General features: G+C 49.3%; 1 protein-coding gene across 3 annotated transcripts in view; it reads right to left on the reverse strand.

Annotated features, from left to right (window-relative positions):
- The window catches only part of LOC134957927 (uncharacterized), a 323,394-nt gene extending 316,832 nt beyond the window's left edge, over window positions 1–6,562 (reverse strand). Inside the window, exon 1 of one of the 3 annotated variants that reach the window (XM_063940176.1) lies at window positions 6,311–6,562. In XM_063940176.1, the coding sequence (XP_063796246.1) occupies window positions 6,311–6,316 (6 nt within the window). In that variant the 5' untranslated portion in view covers window positions 6,317–6,562. The remainder of the gene's footprint in view (window positions 1–6,310) is intronic. The other 2 variants (XM_063940175.1, XM_063940174.1) reach the window with 2 other exon arrangements.
- Window positions 6,563–22,292: the final 15,730 nt, after the last annotated feature.

The following is a 22,292-nucleotide window of genomic DNA, read 5'->3' on the forward strand; positions in this document are numbered from 1 at the left end:
ATCTGGCACTGGGGGCATATCTGGCACAGGGGGGCATATATACCTGGCACTGGGGGCATATCTGGCACAGGGGGGCATATATACCTGGCAATGGGGGATATCTGGCACAGGGGGGCATGTATACCTGGCACTGGGGGCATATCTGGCACAGGGGGGCATATATACCTGGCACTGGGGGATATCTGGCACAGGGGGGCATGTATACCTGGCACTGGGGGATATCTGGCACTGGGGGGGCATGTTATACCTGGCACTGGGGGATATCTGGCACTGGGGGGGGGCATGTTATACCTGGCACTGGGGGATATCTGGCACTAGGGGGGCATGTATACCTGGCACTGGGGGATATCTGGCACTGGGGGGGCATGTATACCTGGCACTGGGGGATATCTGGCACTGGGGGCATATCTAGCACAGGGGGGCATATATACCTGGCACTGGGGGATATCTGGCACTGGGGGGCATGGTATACCTGGCACTGGGGGATATCTGGCACTGGGGGGGGCATGTATACCTGGCACTGGGGGATATCTGGCACTGGGGGCATATCTGGCACAGGGGGGCATATATACCTGGCACTGGGGGATATCTGGCACAGGGGGGCATGTATACCTGGCACTGGGGGATATCTGGCACTGGGGGCATATCTGGCACTGTAGGGGCATTTCTGTATCTGGCACGGGGGGCAATGTATATCTGACACAGTGGGGGCATTTGTGTATCTAGCACTGTGGGGCAATGTGTATCTGACACTGTGAGGCAATGTATGGCACTCTGGGGGCATTTCTGTATCTGGCACTGTGGGGCAATGTGTATCTGGCACTGTGGGGCAATGTGTATCTGGCACTCTGGGGACATTTGTGTATCTGGCACTGTGGGGCAATGTGCATCTGGCACTGTGGGGCAATGTGTATCTGGCACTCTGGGGACATTTGTGTATCTGGCACTGTGGGGCAATGTGCATCTGGCACTGTGGGGCAATGTGTATCTGGCACTGTGAAGCAATGTGTATCTGACACTCTGGGGACATTTGTGTATCTGGCACTCTGGGGACATTTGTGTATCTGGCACTGTGGGGCAATGTGTATCTGGCACTGTGGGGTTATATGTATCTGGCACTGTGGGGCAATGTATATCTAGCACTGTGGGGCAACGTATATCTGACACTATTGGGGTCATACGTGTATCTGCCCCTCCCCCATATGTGTACCACGCCCCCATTTTCATTGGCCACGCCCCATGTGGCATTTGGCCACACCCATTTTTTTGCGCGCGCGCCTTCGGCGCGCGCACACAGTACCCATAAGACGTTTTTTCTACTTGCACCACTGGTGCTGTGTGAGCATAGTACGGGTGCTGTGTGAGAGTGGTATGGGTGCCGTGTAGTATGGGTGCTGTGTGAGCGTAGTATGGCCGCTGTGTGAGCGTAATAGGAGTGCTGTGTAGTATGGGTGCTGTGTGACATAGTATGGGTGCTGCTGTGTGAGCATAGTATGGGTCCTGTTTGAGCGTAGTATGGGTGGTGCTGTGTGAGGGGAGCTTTATGTGAGCTGATAGTGTGGGTGGATTAATGTGCTAATGGGTGTTGGGAGGCGGGATTGATAATGAATTGGGGAGAGATGGGGTAATGGATGCACGGAAATGGGGGGGCTTCAGTAATGGGTTCTTGGACAGGGATATGTTTGCGGTTGCTGTTTAGGGGAAATTGGTTAATCAGTGCCACCACCAAGTAAATCCCATGCCACCTCTAAGACACCACATGATACCCCATGTCACCTTTAAGACACCACATGATACCCCATGTCACCTCTAAGACACCACATGACACCCCATGTCAGCTCTAAAACACCACATGATACCCCATGTCACCACCAAGACACCACATGATACCCCATGTCACCACCAAGACACCACATGATACCCCATGTCACCACCAAGACACCACATGATACCCCATGTCACCACCAAGACACCACATGATACCCAATATCCCCACATGTCACCACATTTCACCAGATGAGCTGCGGTTTAGTATGTTAAGGGGGCTATTCAATTGTTTGAAAAGTCAGTTGGGAGTCTGTTTTTTCCTATCTAATAGACAGGAAAAAACAGACACCCAACCGACTTTTCAAACATTTGAATCTCCCCCTAAAAGTAGCAAAACTACAACTGCTTTCTCTAGCATGAGGGGGGGCCGCCCAGCACAGGGCAAGGCCGCCCCACATGCTGTGTCCGCCCCCCCCCCAGCTGATACACGAGTGCATTGCTATACAGAGATGCGCTCGCATTTTAAGGGTAGCCCTCTGCTTCTGCAGCCTAGCTGTGAAGGCAGTCGCCGGGCCGCCATCTTTTGGGTCGCAGCTGCTGCGTGTGCCGTCATGCAACCGCTGCGGCCTGTCCGACAAATGGTCCAGAAACGTCTGCGTTGTCTGGACCACGCCCCTCAAACGGTGCGTCACCGCCCCATCACCTCCCCCCGCCAGGATTCCTTATGGTGTGATAGGGGAGGAGGTCCATGGGGGGTGACACCATGAGTTACCACTCCGGGTGACACCAACCCTAGTGACGCCTCTGAAAGGGGCTCTACCTGGTGTAGTGTGTGTAAGTGACACTACTGTGCGTCATAATTTGAATAATGGAGACTACTGAACAGCGTAATATCAATTGGTATTGTTTTGTGGCCACGTCCCTTCCCCTATATTTTTGTTGCCGGTTCTGGCCCCATTTTAAATATGGGGGGGGTGATCCTGTTTCTTGCACACAGCGCAAAAATGCCTAGTTACGACACTGGTAAATGACTTAGGGATTTGAAACTTTAAAAGCAAGAGGCTGAATATTAGGACCCAGGTTGCTTTAATGGAATTTGCTTGCTAAAGACACAAGGATTTCTGTATTTGTAAATGCCTTGTAAATGTCTTGAAAAATGACAAGAAACCGTGCATGTTACCAGAGCCGGATTAAGGGGGGGTCCCGGGGATACGTACCCCCGGCCCCCCTTTCCAAAAGGGCCCCCTGCCACACCACAGATCGGATCTCTCTTCCAATCCAATCTGTGGTGCTGTACACACGCGCACGCAGGGGGGGGGGGGGGTTCCGAGTACCTAGAAACCCCCCCCCCTGGACGCCGATCCATCGGCGCTGCTTACCGATTTTTTTCGCGTGTGTGTGTGTACACAGTAAGAAGGAGCTCAGGCATGCTGCACCCACGCGGCTGCAGCAGCAGCTCTCTCCTTACACTACCAGTGAATGAAGTTGGCTGCTGGGTTCCTGTAGGGGGAGCTGCAGCGACAGCGCGCAGCTCCTCCCAGGCAGGATGTGGGTTATTTGAGAGAGACAGAGAGCCTGGTGAGGGCACTGGGCAGGGTAGATGCTAGAATCAAGTGGGCTAAGGGACCTTTTCCGTAAGGGGGAGGAGTTACGACGCAAGGGGGAGGAGCTAGGCCAGCGGGATAGTTCCTCTACTATCCACGCCACCAACTATTACCTTTAGTAATTAGGTGGTGAGCGAAGCGGAGCGGAGCGAGCCACCGTGCCCGAAGCGTGGCGAGCGTACTTTTCGGGTACCCTGTTTGCCCGTAGCTCCTCCCCCTGGTGACGTAGCTCCTCCCCTCAATACGTCACAAGGTCCCTTCAGCCCCTCCGATATAGAACCAACCCACTGGGCAGGCTAGTCAAGGTGCTTGTCACATATCTCGGGGGTTAGCCGGTGGTCTGTAATAAAATATGCTGGCTGGGTAAGTGAAATACTATTCCTATTACTGCAGCAGTGTGAGTGGTATGTGGATGGCTGTGCTTCATTTTAATGGTGTGTGTATACTGTTTGTTTGATTGTTTGTGTATGTATGCTGTTTGCATGTATGTATGCATGTATATTATGTATGTATGTATTTATTTATACTGTGTATGTATGTATATATGCTGTGTGCATGTATAGTGTGTGTGTGTGTGTGTGTGTGTGTGTGTGTGTGTCTGTTTGTATGTATATATGTATGCTGCGTGTATGTATACTGTACACTGTGTTTATGTATGCTGTGTGCATGTATACTGTGTATGTATGTGTGCTGTAGACTGTATGTGTGTATGCATCTATGCTGTGTGCATGTATAGTGTGTGTATGCTGATTTTGTAAGTATGCTACAGTACGTGTATGTATGGCGGTCCGGCACTCCTGACATACAAAATGATACCGAGGTGCCCTCTATAATTAATTGTAATACCAGTAAAAAAGGCAGGAGCACTCAGAGATTTTGTCAAAAAAATTGTAATGATGCAAAGTCACAGCATATCAACGTTTCGGGGCCCGTACATACATACATACATACATACATACATACATACATACATACATGTGCGGAAACCCCCCCATGGAAATCCTGCGTTTGCCACTGCTGTAGAGATGTGCCCTGTGTTCCAGGGCACATCAGAGCGGCAGGGTGCAGGGGATCTGCGTCCCCTGCAGAGTACAGCGGTGGCCGGCGCTGGGGCAGTGTGTCTGTCCCCAGCGCCTGTCAGTAAGAGGCGGGTGTCCGGTGCAGGGACCAGGTGTTTCCCTGCACCAGACTGGAAGTGGCGACGGGCAGCGGCGCTTCAAACTTGGCGCCGTTTTGGCAGCCAATCTGAAGCGCTGGCGGCGGGAGTCCAAATCCGCCGCCGTCCGCGAGCCAGTCCCGGCTCGCGGGGCGCCGGCCAATCAGAAGATGGCGCGGCGAGCCAATCGGTGCTCGCCGCGTCATAGGCCCCGCCCCCAGCATCTGAAGTCAGACGCCGGGCAAGAGCCGAAGAAGACACTGGGTGGGAGCCAAAGAGGGAGGCCGCGCTGAAGAGCAGTGAAGAGCCAGACGGAGGGAGAAGAGCTCCGGTGGCTGCTGAAAAGGCCGGAAGACGCCGTGCTCCTAATAGAAGATGACCCGGACCAGGTGAGGCTGATCTTACCCCCCCACCCCCCCCCATCCTTTTCCTCCCTAGACCTTCAGGGATCGGGCACTAGGCCGTAGGTAGTCAGGCCCTCCCGGCCTGTGGGTATGTAGTCGGGCCCTCTCGGCCCGTGGCCATTTATAGTCGGGCCCTCCCGGCCCAAGGGCGCATGGTGGGCATTAGGACCCGTTAATAGGTGTGCCCCCCACCCCTCCACCCCTCTCTTCAATAGGGGCCCCACTGTCTAAAGTACCCCGGGCCCCCCATGGTCTTAATCCGGCTCTGCATGTTACTAGGAAACGCAAGGTTCCCTTTTTGTGTGCAAAGATATCCTGCGACCCTGAGCCTCAATAAAGCATAAAGGGAAATATACATGTTTGCATTTGCAGTTACCCCAACAATATCCAATATGTAAGTTTGAACGAGATAATCACCTTCATGAATTCAGTTTTCCTTAATTAATTAATTAGTTAATCAATTCACCACGGAAGGGAGCAGTCTGTCACTGAACAGCGCTGCTATACAAATCCGCACACTGCTGCACCCGGTACAAATGGTACAGCACCGTTTTAACTGGTACAGACCATTAAAAACCGTACTGTACTGGCTAAAATGGTACAGTTGTGTAGCTACTGCTGCTCCAGTAGCCTCATTGCCAATGAGAGGTCACTCGGGCACACTCTCCATAGCAATGAATGGGACCATGCTGATTGGTTAGTTTGCAGCACTTCCCTTTCTCTGCACATTTTGGAAGGGCCCAGTCACACTGTTTTTGTATTAAATGTTATAATTTGAAAGATTTTTTTATGCAACAAAGCCTGCAGAGATCATACTGATCTATACAATATTTATTATTTTATGCTGCAGATCGACTTCAGATTATTGTGGAGGAATCCAGGCTTTAATTCTGATGGGTTCTGATGCTGGATAAAGAATGTCAATCAAAAGTAACGCATAGTAAATACTGGTTTTTGTCAGTTTGCAATTGATGACAAAACCGACGCTTAGTATACCTACCCCTCTGTCTTCAGTGAAATCAAAACTACAAGTTATGTTTATAAAATGTATCTTGTTAAATATAGGACATTTTCAAATGTCCAACATTGAGCTGTATTAACAGAATGTTGCAAGAAATCCTTATATAAGTAGTAAGCCAACAAATCTGTCTCATCTGGTAGCAGTTTGCTCCTGGGACAGGAATAACCACTTTTACAGCAGCTGCACCTTTTACTTTCTTAAGACATTTCTGTAAATATTGCAGTTAAGTTCTTGCACGTACTTCTGTGACATCAACATTTCAACATGTGTTCTAAATCACGGCTCTAGAGATATCATAGGACAATGTATAAATATGGTTGCTTATGAAGCTATGAAGGACGTGTACAGAGGATTTTACCTTCATGGTGAGAGGGGAGCAGCAAGCTTTTTGTTTTGTGATCTGGAAGGTTTCTGCCTCTGCTCAGTCAGACTCCTGAAGCAAACTGAAAGTGAAAGCTGTTCTCTCTCAGAAAACGGCAGCCTTCTGCCTTTGGTTCTGCCTTTAGTTTAGAAAATTGTATGTTCATTATTCTGTGTGCCGTAAACGGATTATTTGACGAATAATAGTTATAATGTGCATTGTGTTCTGATATTTGTTGTCATATAGAGAGATTTGACTCACTTAGACATGTTTTTTTAAGATACTGGTAAAACACACTTTATTACTGTATATACCAATACAGGAAGTAAAATCGTATGTGAGGCGAGCATATACTGTATGGTAACAGTGCCATCTAGTGTTCATTAGTACATACTTGCCTACCTGACCCTCTCCATGAGGGAGAAAATGCTCTGTTCCTGGACTTTCCTGGTAACGTATGATTGCCATCACCTGTGGTGAAACAACTTTCTTATCAATTAACTATCTCATCACAGGTGATGGCAATCATACATTACCAGGAAAGTCCAGGAACAGAGCATTTTCTCCCTCATGGAGATGGTCAGGTAGGCAAGTATGCATTAGTAGTGAACTCATTTATCATCACTAAAGTAATGACTATTATTTATTTATTAAAACTGTTTACAGTACCAACATATTCAATTGTGTATTAGAATTTGGAACAAACACAGTGATAATGTGAAACTGGGTACTAACAGACAAGAGAGGTTAAGATGGCTTTTCCTGCAAGATTCAAGGATAATAGGAGTTTAAAATATTAGGTTAAGTGCTATTAATCAAGAAATATTTGTGGTATATCCCCCAGCTAAAACACCCATTTTCAGGGGTAACCACAAATATTCAGTATCTCTCGAATGTGTAAGAGAGGGACCGCAGTAGATTTCTCCATATCTGCAGTGGACCTTCTTTTTCCAACAGCAGCTGCAGCCCCCATAGGTTTCTATGGTAGCTGCCAAACTGTCAGGTTTGGGATGTACTAAAAGGGCCTAATTCAAGGTTGATTGCAAAAGCAAAATCTTCCTCTTATGGGCAAAATCCTGTGCACTGCAGGATGGGGGCAGATATAACGTGCAGAGAGAGTTAGATTTGGATGGGTTATATAAGGAGATTTATGCATACATGCCGACATCCTGGCTGCTCTCTCCGGGAGAGAGCAGCCAGGTCGGCTCAGCAGGGGGGCGGGGCAGGGTTATGACACGCATAGGGGGCGGAGTGGAGGCAGAACAGGGGCGGGCGGAGGCGGAACAGGGGCGGGGTTATCGTGGCACATAGTTTAAGCCACACCCCCTGATATGTAATGCCGCGATTACATACCTCCCAACATTACCCTCTCCAGGAGGGACAGAATGCTCTGCTCCTGGACTTCCCTCTTAATGTATGATTGCCATCACCTGTGCTGAAACACCTTTCTTATCCAGTAACCTGTACAACACAGGTGCCGGCAATCATAGAGAAAGAGAAAAGTCCAGAAGCAGAGCATTGTGTCCCTCCTGGAGAGGGTCATGTTGGGAGGTATGCGATTACCGGCATTATACAGCAGGGGGCGTTGCTATGATGACGCGATTCAGCAAGAATCGCGTCATCGACTGCCCGGACCGCCCACTTTACTCACTAAGTGGGCGGGTGGGCAGGGGGGCCCCTAAAAAATCGGGAGACTTGCCTTCTCTTCCAGGGGGGCCGGGAGGGTCACCCGATTTTCGGGAGCCTCTCGCCCATTCCGGGAGAGTAGGCAAGTATGGATTTATGGTAAGAACTTACCTTTGTTAAATCTCTTTCTGCGAGGTACACTGGATTCCACAGGGAATAACATTGGGGTGTAGGGTAAGATCTTGATCCGAGGTACCAACAGGCTAAAGTATGGATTTATGGTAAGAACTTACCTTTGTTAAATCTCTTTCTGCGAGGTACACTGGATTCCACAGGGAATAACATTGGGGTGTAGGGTAGGATCTTGATCCGAGGTACCAACAGGCTAAAGCTTTGACTGTCCCAGGATGCCTTGCACCGCCTCCTCTATAACCCTGCCTCCGTGCACAGGAGCTCAGTTTTGTTAACCAGTTCAATGCAGTAGCAGGTAGAAAAGAGACGATAACAGTTAGTAGCCACACAGCACCACATTCTCACGAAAGGAGAAGGTACCAGCAGCTAATGTCATACAAACCCAAAGAAGCTAAGTGCGTCAGGGTGGGCGCCCTGTGGAATCCAGTGTACCACGCAGAAAGAGATTTAACAAAGGTAAGTTCTTACCATAAATCTCCTTTTCTGCTGCGGGGTACACTGTATTCCACAGGGAATAACATCGAGGATGTCCTAAAGCAGTTCCTCATGGGAGGGGATGCACTGTAGCGGGCACAAGAACCCGGCGTCCAAAAGAAGCATCCTGGGAGGCGGAAGTATCGAAGGCATAGAACCTTATGAACGTGTTCACTGAGGACCACGTAGCCGCCTTGCACAATTGTTCAAGGGTCGCACCACGGCGGGTCGCCCAAGAAGGTCCAACAGACCTAGAAGAATGGACTTTAATGGTATCAGGAGCTGGAAGGCCAGCCTGTACATAAGCATGTGCAATCACCATTCTAATCCATCTGGCCAAAGTCTTCTTATTAGCAGGCCAGCCATGTTTGTGAAAACCAAAAAGAACAAACAGAGAGTCAGATTTCCGAACTGATCCCGTTCTTTTCACATAAATACGGAGAGCCCATACCACATCCAAAGACTTCTCTTTGGATGACAAATCTGGAGAGGTAAATGCCGGAACCACAATTTCTTGGTTAAGGTGGAAAGAAGACACCACCTTAGGCAGATAACCAGGGCGGGTAAGGTGACCGACAGGATAAGACACCTAAATCTAAAACCCGTCTAGCAGAGGCAATAGCCAGCAAAAACAAGACCTTAAGAGTAAGTAATTTAAGGTCCACCAACACTAGGGGCTCAAAAGGAACTTCTTGCAAGGCATCCAGAACAACCGACAAATCCCAAGGAGCCACAGGAGGAATGTAGGGAGGTTGAATTCGTAGAACACCCTAAGTGAAGGTATAAACATCATGCAAAGTCGCAATCTTTCTCTGAAACCAAATAGACAAGGCTGAAATATGAACCTTGAGAGAGGCCAGACGCAAGCCTAAGTCCAGGCCCTGTTGTAAAACGGCCAACAGATTGGCAGTACTGAATTTGAATACGTCAACATTCTTAGCAGCACACCCTGTGAAATAAGAATTCCAGACCCTATAATAAATCCGAGTTGAAGCCAGTTTACGGGCCTTCAACATAATTTGAATGACCACCTCAGAAAAACTCTTGGCCCTTAGGATGGAAGCTTCAAGAGCCACGCCGTCAAAGCCAGTCGGGCCAAATCCTGGTAGACACAGGGGCCCTGAACAAGGAGTTCTGGGTGTTGCGGAAGGAGAAGAGGATGCTCTATCGAGAGACCCTGTAGGTCTGACAACCAATGCCATCTAAGCCACGCTGGAGTGAGTAGAAGTAGTATTCCTCCTTCTTGCTTGAAATTCCTTATCACCCTGGGCAGGAGTGACACCGGAGGGAACATGTACGGCAGCCGAAAGTTCCATGGAATTTCCAGTGCGTCCACGAACGCCGCTTGAGGATCCCTTGTTCTTGCTCCGGAGACTAGAACCTTGTGATTGTGTCGAGACGCCATCAGGTCTACATCTGGTAGGCCCTACTTGTCCACTAGGAGTTGAAATACTTCTGGATGAAGGCTCCACTCTCCAGCATGTACGTCCTGACGACTGAGGAAGTCCGCTTCCCAGTTGAGGACTCCCGGAATGAACACTGCTGATATGGCGGACAGATGGCATTCTGCCCACTAAAGTATCCTTGACACTTCCCTCATTGCCATGCGACTTCGAGTGCCGCCTTAATGATTTATGTATGCCACAGTGGTGGTGTTGTCTGACTGTACTTGAACAGGCCTGTTCTGTATCCAAGGCAGGGCTAGTGTCAGTGCATTGAACACTGCCCACAGTTCAAGAATGTTTATCTAGAGGAGAGACTACTCCCTGGTCCACCGACCCTAAAGAGAGTGTTGCTCCAATACCGCGCCCAACCCCTCCCAGTTGGGGATCCAGAAGGGACAACCCCCGCTCAATCGCTGATCTTGGAGCCACCAGGACAGAGACAGGTGAACCTCCGGAGTTAGGGAGATCATGTGAGTCCTGATCCGCTGGGGCAGGCTATCCCATTTGGAGAGAATTAACTTCTGGAGAGGGCGGGAGTGAAATTGAACATATTCTACCATGTCGAAAGCCGACACCATGAGGCCCAGTACTTGCATCGCTGAGTGTATCAACTGTTAAGTCTGATTAACTTTCAGGAAAAGAGCAGTACCTTAAATACACACATGTTCAGGCTGCAACAACCACTAATCGTGTGTCAGTTAAAACTCTAGGAAATGCGTACACGTTGTATAAGCACACCGTCACGCTGTAAGCACAAAATAGCTACACGTGCGGCCTATACACTTTAACCCCTAACATGAAAGGAAATGCGACACCGATTGTATATGTATGTAATGTTGAGGTCCAACCCAGCAACAATTATTTACTTAAAATGGGGTTACAACAGAAATACAATAATACAAGAGAAGAAGCTACAACCAATGGAACGTTTGTTCGCCTGCGCAACCCAGTTCTAGTCCTCAGTCAATCTGAATAGATGATCTTCAGAGAAAAAAGACTGAGGCCAGCCAGGAGGCTTGGTTTTATACAATGGTCCAAAGCATGAAACAAAGGAAACTGTAATCTCTTCATCCATAGGTTAAAGGGCTGGTCATTTACAGTATATGAGGGGTCATAGGTCGGTTTGAATAGGTGGGCGATGCCTGGTCCAGCTGCACTTGCGGATGTCCTCCACTGGGTTCCCTCCGAATATCAAGAGTACAGTACATACAGTGTGATATTAATAATATATTCCTGCGCATATCTATGCGCAGGAGCGTGTTACTTTCTGCAAACTGCCATCGGAATATTGCCCTTGAAATACTGTACAGCTGGATACCAAACACCACCTCCTAACTTAATTCTGTCCCCTCACATCCTGTAAAGTTGAATATCTCTATTGTTCCCTTTCCAAAGTAAATGTAACTTGCTGGTGTGGTGCATGTAGGCTATGTGTAAATTATGTACTATGTGGATTAAATATGGAATATGTCTTTATGGCTTCTCCATGCGAATGCGTATGCTACCGTATTTACTCATACCACGCGCTAATACGCAGGACCGCGTGAGCGAACATACGTGACATGCGAGCATGCGCACACACTGCGGAACAAGCACCCGCACGGAGACCCTGTGGTGTTTGTACGTGATGCGTGTGGCTATAATATTTTCGACTTCGACACGACACACGTGGGCGAGATAGGAAGTGTCTTATTTTGTCCTGAATTTTCAGGACCTTGTCTGGAGACAAAAACAACTGCTGTTTGTGTGTGTCCAACAATGCTCCTAGGTGCACCATGCCCCGAGCAGGGACTAGGGAGGATTTCTTCCAGTTGATGAGCCACCCGTGGGCTTGTAGGAATTGGACCATCAGTTCCAGATGACGAAGGAGAACCTCTGGTGAGGTTGCCAGGATCAACAGATCGTCCAGATACGTTAGGATCCTAATGCCCCGACGGCGGAGGAGAGCCGTCATAACTGCCATGACCTTGGTGAAAATTCGTGGAGCCCTGGTCAGACCAAAAGGTAAGGCCTGAAATTGGTAATGTAGGATGCCAATAGCAAACTGAAGGTATTGCTGATGCGACATGGCAATAGGGATATGAAGGTAAGCATCCTGTATGTCCAGGGATACCATATAGTCCATGGGCTTCAAGGCCTGGACAATAGAACGAAGAGTTTCCATACAGAACTTGGAAACCTTCACAAATATGTTCAAAGACTTGAGGTTGAGAATGGGCCGGGAGGACCCATTTGGTTTCTGGACTAGGAACAGCGTGAAATAGTACCCCATGCCCCTCTGAGCCAGAGGCACCGGCACTATCACTCCTGTATCCAGGAGAGATTGCACCACCAGATGGAGCGTCTTTGCTTTTACCTGATCCGCAGGGATGTTTTTTGAGCAAAACCGATGAGGGGAATGTTTCTTGAAAGCAATGGCATAACCGTGAGTGACGACTTCCCTTACCCAGGCATCCGAAGTGGTCTTTAACCACACCTGAGCAAACAGTAGAAGTCGGCCTCCTACCCTGGGATCCCCCAGGGGGAGGCCCGCCACCGTCATGCGGCTGGCTTGTCCATTTTGGAAGCAGGCTGACGGGCAGTCCAGGCACGTTTTGGTTTGGGCTTGGTGGGTTTGGAAGAGCGTGTCTTGTTTGGGTACGCCTGATCCTTTGCTTTACCCGGAGGCCGAAAGGAATGAAAGGAAGTACTCTTAGCCTTCAGAGCCGAAGGAGTAGTACTAGATAGGGGGGGCACCATGCGTGCGGCTTCGGTGCATGCGCTTCCAGAAATGGGGTATGTCCCCACTACAAGGGGCAGCGTGTGAGGGGAAAGGGGCAGCGTGTGAGGGGAAGGGGGCAGCGTGTGAGGGGCAGCATGTGAGGTGCAGAGTCAGCATGTGAGTGGCAGGGAGCAGGGGGCAGTGTGTGAGAGGCAGGGTGCAGGGGGCAGTGTGAGAGGGTCAGGGTGCAGGGAGCAGCGTGTGAGGGGCAGGGGGCAGCGTGTGAGGGGCAGGGTGTGAGGGGCAGGGGGCAGCGTGTTAGGTGCAGGGGACTGCGTGTGAGGGACAGGGTATAGGGGGAAGCGTGTGAGGGGCAGGTGGCAGCGTGTGAGGGGCAGGGGGCAGGATGTGAGGGGCAGGGGCAGTGTGTGAGGTGCAGGGGGCAGCGTGTTAGGGACAGGGTGCAGGAGGTAGTGTGTGAGGGGCAGGGGGCAGGAGGCAGCGTGTGAGGGACAGGGTGTAGGGGGCAGGGTGTGAGGGGCCCCCTACACCCTGTCCCTCACATGCTGCCTCCTGCCTCCGGGCAGGGTGTGAGGGGCAGGGGGCAGCGTGTGAGGGGCAGGGGGCAGCATGTTAGGTGCAGGGAACAGCGTGTGAGGGACAGGGTATAAGTGGAAGCGTGTGAGGTGCAGGGGGCAGCGTGTGAGGGGCAGGGTGCAGGAGGCAGCGTGTGTTGCGCCTATGCGCTCCATTGTATCCAATGGTGGGAACTTGTGCCCCTGCCCTGGTGGTCTAGTGGGGTTCCTGTACGAACACAATGTCCACGCCAGCACGTGCGGTCCGTCTCCTAAGGACCGCAGCGGATCGCTATTTGCAGCGAGTCCCACCTGGGGGACCCTCTTACCTCCTCCCTTGGTGCGGCAACGCGATCCTGGAGAGTAGCGGCGACTGTGTGTGCCTTAATGTAGACCGGATCCCTCAGCTGTAAGTACCCGGCAACCAGTGAGAGTATACAGCGCCACAGGGGGAGGTGATGGAGCTGCAGCATAAGATGTCAGAATGACATCTAGCTCTCAGTACCAATGCTGCAGCCCTTGAAGTCTTCTATTTTTCTTCATAAAAGCTCTTTTCAGGGCTGCTGGAGCAGCCCTCCCTGTTAGTGACCTGCCTGCAGGGCACCAACTTACAAACTGAGCTCCTGTGCACAGAGGCGGGGATATAGAAGAGGCGGTGGAAGGCATTATGGGAAAGTCAAAGCTTTAGTCTGTTCGTGCCTCGGATCAGATCCTACTCTACACCCTGATGTTATTCCCTATGGAATACAGTGTACCCCGCTGCAGAAAATATTGTTTCTGTGCAGGGTAAGTACTAGCTGCTTTATTTTTTTACACTGCAATTTAGATTTCAGTTCGAACACACCCCACCCAAATCTGACTCTCTATGCCAGTGGTTCTCAAACTGTCTGCCGTGGCACCATGGGGTTCTTTAGGACACTTGCAGGGGTGCCTTGGATTGGTGGTCCAAGACCAATTCAGATTATTTCTGGTCAACGTAATAGGCAAAACCAGTGCTGGTGGCTGCCAATCATAAAATATGTCGGCAAACAGAAGCAAATCTGGTCCCTCACTACACAATGGAACCTAATGTAGCCATACACTTGTACAATATAGCATACAATCCTTCGATTTCAATCGCATCTGTGTGATCAATCACATGATTGTATGCACATATTGACCACCCTTTGACGCGATGCGCGGGCACGCTGCTCGAATATCTTGTTGCAAAATAGTAAGTGCTGCACTTAATATTTATCGTATCGCAGTGTTTTTAAAACACATGCGATATATCACACTGCCATGCGCGATGGGCACCCGCTGGGAGTGGCCAGAGGCCGCTCCCACTTGGCGGTGATGTGCCCACTGATTACCATGTGATCTATCGCATGATTGCATGGTAGTCACTTTGGCAGTTCAGGTGCGATGAAATCACACCTAAACTGCCGGTGCAATGCCCCGCAATGTCGCGTTGAGGGGCATTGCACAAGTGTATGGACACCATAAGAAGGACATATAAACTAGAGATGAGCGCCGGAAATTTTTCGGGTTTTGTGTTTTGGTTTTGGGTTCGGTTCCGCGGCCGTGTTTTGGGTTCGACCGCGTTTTGGCAAAACCTCACCGAATTTTTTTGTCGGATTCGGGTGTGTTTTGGATTCGGGTGTTTTTTTCAAAAAACCCTAAAAAACAGCTTAAATCATAGAATTTGGGGGTCATTTTGATCCCAAAGTATTATTAACCTCAAAAACCATAATTTCCACTCATTTTCAGTCTATTCTGAATACCTCACACCTCACAATATTATTTTTAGTCCTAAAATTTGCACCGAGGTCGCTGTGTGAGTAAGATAAGCGACCCTAGTGGCCGCCACAAACACCGGGCCCATCTAGGAGTGGCACTGCAGTGTCACGCAGGATGTCCATTCCAAAAAAACACTCCCCAAACAGCACATGACGCAAAGAAAAAAAGAGGCGCAATGAGGTAGCTGTGTGAGTAAGATAAGCGACCCTAGTGGCCGACACAAACACCGGGCCCATCTAGGAGTGGCACTGCAGTGTCACGCAGGATGTCCCTTCCAAAAAACCCTCCCCAAACAGCACATGACGCAAAGAAAAAAAGAGGCGCAATGAGGTAGCTGACTGTGTGAGTAAGATAAGCGACCCTAGTGGCCGACACAAACACCGGGCCCATCTAGGAGTGGCACTGCAGTGTCACGCAGGATGGCCCTTCCAAAAAACCCTCCCCAAACAGCACATGACGCAAAGAAAAAAAGAGGCGCAATGAGGTAGCTGACTGTGTGAGTAAGATAAGCGACCCTAGTGGCCGACACAAACACCGGGCCCATCTAGGAGTGGCACTGCAGTGTCACGCAGGATGGCCCTTCCAAAAAACCCTCCCCAAACAGCACATGACGCAAAGAAAAAAAGAGGCGCAATGAGGTAGCTGACTGTGTGAGTAAGATAAGCGACCCTAGTGGCCGACACAAACACCGGGCCCATCTAGGAGTGGCACTGCAGTGTCACGCAGGATGGCCCTTCCAAAAAACCCTCCCCAAACAGCACATGACGCAAAGAAAAAAAGAGGCGCAATGAGGTAGCTGACTGTGTGAGTAAGATAAGCGACCCTAGTGGCCGACACAAACACCGGGCCCATCTAGGAGTGGCACTGCAGTGTCACGCAGGATGGCCCTTCCAAAAAACCCTCCCCAAACAGCACATGACGCAAAGAAAAAAAGAGGCGCAATGAGGTAGCTGACTGTGTGAGTAAGATAAGCGACCCTAGTGGCCGACACAAACACCGGGCCCATCTAGGAGTGGCACTGCAGTGTCACGCAGGATGGCCCTTCCAAAAAACCCTCCCCAAACAGCACATGACGCAAAGAAAAAAAGAGGCGCAATGAGGTAGCTGACTGTGCGAGTAAGATAAGCGACCCTATTGGCCGACACAAACACCGGGCCCATCTAGGAGTGGCACTGCAGTGTCACGCAGGATGGCCCTTCCAAAAAACCCTCCCCAAACAGCACATGACGCAAAGAAAAATAAAAGAAAAAAGAGGTGCAAGATGGAATTGTCCTTGGGCCCTCCCACCCACCCTTATGTTGTATAAACAGGACATGCACACTTTAACCAACCCATCATTTCAGTGACAGGGTCTGCCACACGACTGTGACTGATATGACGGGTTGGTTTGGACCCCCCCCAAAAAAGAAGCAATTAATCTCTCCTTGCACAAACTGGCTCTACAGAGGCAAGATGTCCACCTCATCATCATCCTCCGATATATCACCGTGTACATCCCCCTCCTCACAGATTATCAATTCGTCCCCACTGGAATCCACCATCTCAGCTCCCTGTGTACTTTGTGGAGGCAATTGCTGCTGGTCAATGTCTCCGCGGAGGAATTGATTATAATTCATTTTAATGAACATCATCTTCTCCACATTTTCTGGATGTAACCTCGTACGCCGATTGCTGACAAGGTGAGCGGCGGCACTAAACACTCTTTCGGAGTACACACTTGTGGGAGGGCAACTTAGGTAGAATAAAGCCAGTTTGTGCAAGGGCCTCCAAATTGCCTCTTTTTCCTGCCAGTATAAGTACGGACTGTGTGACGTGCCTACTTGGATGCGGTCACTCATATAATCCTCCACCATTCTTTCAATGTTGAGAGAATCATATGCAGTGACAGTAGACGACATGTCCGTAATCGTTGTCAGGTCCTTCAGTCCGGACCAGATGTCAGCATCAGCAGTCGCTCCAGACTGCCCTGCATCACCGCCAGCGGGTGGGCTCGGAATTCTGAGCCTTTTCCTCGCACCCCCAGTTGCGGGAGAATGTGAAGGAGGAGATGTTGACAGGTCGCGTTCCGCTTGACTTGACAATTTTGTCACCAGCAGGTCTTTGCACCCCAGCAGACTTGTGTCTGCCGGAAAGAGAGATCCAAGGTAGGTTTTAAATCTAGGATCGAGCACGGTGGCCAAAATGTAGTGCTCTGATTTCAACAGATTGACCACCCGTGAATCCTTGTTAAGCGAATTAAGGGCTGCATCCACAAGTCCCACATGCCTAGCGGAATCGCTCCCTTTTAGCTCCTTCTTCAATGCCTCCAGCTTCTTCTGCAAAAGCCTGATGAGGGGAATGACCTGACTCAGGCTGGCAGTGTCTGAACTGACTTCACGTGTGGCAAGTTCAAAGGGCATCAGAACCTTGCACAACGTTGAAATCATTCTCCACTGCACTTGAGACAGGTGCATTCCACCTCCTATATCGTGCTCAATTGTATAGGCTTGAATGGCCTTTTGCTGCTCCTCCAACCTCTGAAGCATATAGAGGGTTGAATTCCACCTCGTTACCACTTCTTGCTTCAGATGATGGCAGGGCAGGTTCAGTAGTTTTTGGTGGTGCTCCAGTCTTCTGTACGTGGTGCCTGTACGCCGAAAGTGTCCCGCAATTCTTCTGGCCACCGACAGCATCTCTTGCACGCCCCTGTCGTTTTTAAAAAAATTCTGCACCACCAAATTCAAGGTATGTGCAAAACATGGGACGTGCTGGAATTTGCCCATATTTAATGCACACACAATATTGCTGGCGTTGTCCGATGCCACAAATCCACAGGAGAGTCCAATTGGGGTAAGCCATTCTGCGATGATCTTCCTCAGTTGCCGTAAGAGGTTTTTTAGCTGTGTGCGTATTCTGGAAACCGGTGATACAAAGCGTAGCCTGCCTAGGAAAGAGTTGGCGTTTGCGAGATGCTGCTACTGGTGCCGCCGCTGCTGTTCTTGCGGCGGGAGTCCATACATCTACCCAGTGGGCTGTCACAGTCATATAGTCCTGACCCTGCCCTGCTCCACTTGTCCACATGTCCGTGGTTAAGTGGACATTGGGTACAGCTGCATTTTTTAGGACACTGGTGACTCTTTTTCTGAGGTCTGTGTACATTTTCGGTATCGCCTGCCTAGAGAAATGGAACCTAGATGGTATTTGGTACCGGGGACACAGTACCTCCAACAAGTCTCTAGTTGGCTCTGCAGTAATGATGGATACCGGAACCACGTTTCTCACCACCCAGGATGCCAAGGCCTCAGTTATCCGCTTTGCAGCAGGATGACTGCTGTGATATTTCATCTTCCTCGCAAAGGACTGTTGGACAGTCAATTGCTTGGTGGAAGTAGTAAAAGTGGGCTTACGAGTACGACTTCCCCTCTGGGATGACCATCAACTCCCAGCAGCAACAACAGCAGCGCCAGCAGCAGTAGGCGTTACACGCAAGGATGCATCGGAGGAATCCCAGGCAGGAGAGGACTCGTCAGAATTGCCAGTGACATGGCCTGCAGGACTATTGGCATTCCTGGGGAAGGAGGAAATTGACACTGAGGGAGTTGGTGGGGTGGTTTGCGTGAGCTTGGTTACAAGAGGAAGGGATTTACTGGTCAGTGGACTGCTTCCGCTGTCGCCCAAAGTTTTTGAACTTGTCACTGACTTATTATGAATGCGCTGCAGGTGACGTATAAGGGAGGATGTTCCGAGGTGGTTAACGTCCTTACCCCTACTTATTACAGCTTGACAAAGGGAACACACGGCTTGACAAATGTTGTCCGCATTTCTGGTGAAATACTTCCACACCGAAGAGATGATTTTTTTGGTATTTTCACCAGGCATGTCAACGGCCATATTCCTCCCACGGACAACAGGTGTCTCCCCGGGTGCCTGACTTAAACAAACCACCTCACCATCAGAATCCTCCTGGTCAATTTCCTCCCCAGCGCCAGCAACACCCATATCCTCCTCATCCTGGTGTACTTCAACACTGACATCTTCAATCTGACTATCAGGAACTGGACTGCGGGTGCTCCTTCCAGCACTTGCAGGGGGCGTGCAAATGGTGGAAGGCGCATGCTCTTCACGTCCAGTGTTGGGAAGGTCAGGCATCGCAACCGACACAATTGGACTCTCCTTGTGGATTTGGGATTTCGAAGAACGCACAGTTCTTTGCGGTGCTTTTGCCAGCTTGAGTCTTTTCAGTTTTCTAGCGAGAGGCTGAGTGCCTCCATCCTCATGTGAAGCTGAGCCACTAGCCATGAACATAGGCCAGGGCCTCAGCCGTTCCTTGCCACTCCGTGTGGTAAATGGCATATTGGCAAGTTTACGCTTCTCCTCCGACAATTTTATTTTAGGTTTTGGAGTCCTTTTTTTACTGATATTTGGTGTTTTGGATTTGACATGCTCTGTACTATGACATTGGGCATCGGCCTTGGCAGACGACGTTGCTGGCATTTCATCGTCTCGGCCATGACTAGTGGCAGCAGCTTCAGCACGAGGTGGAAGTGGATCTTGATCTTTCCCTAATTTTGGAACCTCAACATTTTTGTTCTCCATATTTTAATAGGCACAACTAAAAGGCACCTCAGGTAAACAATGGAGATGGATGGATACTAGTATACAATTATGGATGGACTGCCGAGTGCCGACACAGAGGTAGCTACAGCCGTGGACTACCATACTGTACTGTGTCTGCTGCTAATATAGACTGGTTGATAAAGAGATGTAGTAGTAGTATGTATGTATAAAGAAGAAAGAAATAAAAACCACGGGTAGGTGGTATACAATTATGGACGGACTGCCCAGTGCCGACACAGAGGTAGCTACAGCCGTGGACTACCGTACTGTACTGTGTCTGCTTCTAATATAGACTGGTTGATAAAGAGATGTAGTAGTAGTAGTATGTATGTATAAAGAAGAAAGAAAAAAAAACCACGGGTAGGTGGTATACAATTATGGACGGACTGCCCAGTGCCGACACAGAGGTAGCTACAGCCGTGGACTACCGTACTGTACTGTGTCTGCTGCTAATATAGACTGGTTGATAAAGAGATGTAGTAGTAGTAGTATGTATGTATAAAGAAGAAAGAAAAAAAAACCACGGGTAGGTGGTATACAATTATGGACGGACTGCCGAGTGCCGACACAGAGGTAGCTACAGCCGTGGACTACCGTACTGTACTGTGTCTGCTGCTAATATAGACTGGTTGATAAAGAGATGTAGTAGTAGTATGTATGTATAAAGAAGAAAGAAAAAAAAACCACGGGTAGGTGGTATACAATTATGGACGGACTGCCGAGTGCCGACACAGAGGTAGCTACAGCCGTGGACTACCGTACTGTACTGTGTCTGCTGCTAATATAGACTGGTTGATAAAGAGATGTAGTAGTAGTATGTATGTATAAAGAAGAAAGAAAAAAAAACCACGGGTAGGTGGTATACAATTATGGACGGACTGCCGAGTGCCGACACAGAGGTAGCTACAGCCGTGAACTACCGTACTGTGTCTGCTGCGACTGGATGATAAATAATGATATAAAAAATATATATATATCACTACTGCAGCCGGACAGGTATATATTATATAATGACGGACCTGCTGGACACTGTCTGTCAGCAGAATGAGTTTTTTATAGAATAAAAAAAAAAACACCACACAAGTGAAGTCACACGACGAGTGTTTAACTTTTTCAGGCAATCACAATATAGTATACTATACTACTAACTATACTGGTGGTCAGTGTGGTCAGGTCACTGGTCAGTCACACTGGCAGTGGCACTCCTGCAGCAAAAGTGTGCACTGTTTAATTTTAATAATAATATGTACTCCTGGCTCCTGCTATAACCTATAACTGGCACTGCAGTGCTCCCCAGTCTCCCCCACAATTATAAGATGTGTGAGCTGAGCACAGTCAGATATATACATAGATGATGCAGCACACTGGGCTGAGCAGTGCACACAGATATGGTATGTGACTGAGTCACTGTGTATCGTTTTTTTCAGGCAGAGAACGGATATATTAACTGCACTGTCTGGTGGTCACTGTGGTCAGTCACTAGTAAACTCTGCACTCTCTACAGTTCTACAGTACTCCTAAGCTCCAGTAAATCAGGTCAATCTCTCTCTCTCTCTCTTCTAATCTAAATGGAGAGGACGCCAGCCACGTCCTCTCCCTATCAATCTCAATGCACGTGTGAAAATGGCGGCGACGCGCGGCTCCTTATATAGAATCCGAGTCTCGCGAGAATCCGACAGCGTCATGATGACGTTCGGGCGCGCTCGGGTTAACCGAGCAAGGCGGGAAGATCCGAGTCGCTCGGATCCGTGTAAAAAAAGCTGAAGTTCGGGCGGGTTCGGATTCCGAGGAACCGAACCCGCTCATCTCTAATATAAACACAGTTTACTTAATTTTATATTTCTTCCTAAATCTCTCAATAAGAAACGTTTGGCCTAGGGGTGCCGTGAAAAAAATTCTGATACTCTAGGGCGCCGTGAGTCAAAAAAGTTTGGGAACCACTGCTCTATGCACATGTTATGTCTGCCCCACCTGCAGTGTACATGGGGAAGATTTTGCTTTTGTGATCAAAATTGAATTAGGCCCAAAGGAATGACACTCTGGTCTGCATAAACGGAATGCCAATTACCCATAATGGGAACAGATTAATCTTTTATGTTTATTTGCTAAAATCTTAAACCTATGCAATATGATCATGATTAAGTAAGGATTGCATTTGCAAAACTGTGTAGCAATGCAAATGCAGGAGGAGGTGCGATGCGATCGGTCGTTATGTTCACCTGCAGAGTGAGTAAGCCCAAGCTTACTCAGACTAGCAGTCGCAGTGCAGCTTGCGAGGCCAAGGAAAGTGCATCTAGGACGCAGACCTTGGCCTCGCCACTACCAGAAAATGGGGCAACATTTCTGGCAACACCTGCCGCCTACGCCCCCCGTCCCTCCCTGTGAATGCCTCTGCCTGTCAATCAGGCTGAGGCGATCACATTACAACAATGAGATAGCAGGACCCGTTATGTACATTCGCAGAATGGGTCCTACACGTGCGCAGTTTCCTGACCATCAGGAAACTGCGAGTTGGATCGCTTATGCGATCCAACCTGAATCAGGTCCCATATCTTCAGCAGACTTATTGCTAAAATGTTAGCACGTATTTT

This window comes from Pseudophryne corroboree, chromosome 9, assembly GCF_028390025.1.
Source record: "Pseudophryne corroboree isolate aPseCor3 chromosome 9, aPseCor3.hap2, whole genome shotgun sequence".
NCBI classification, from domain to species: domain Eukaryota; kingdom Metazoa; phylum Chordata; class Amphibia; order Anura; family Myobatrachidae; genus Pseudophryne; species Pseudophryne corroboree.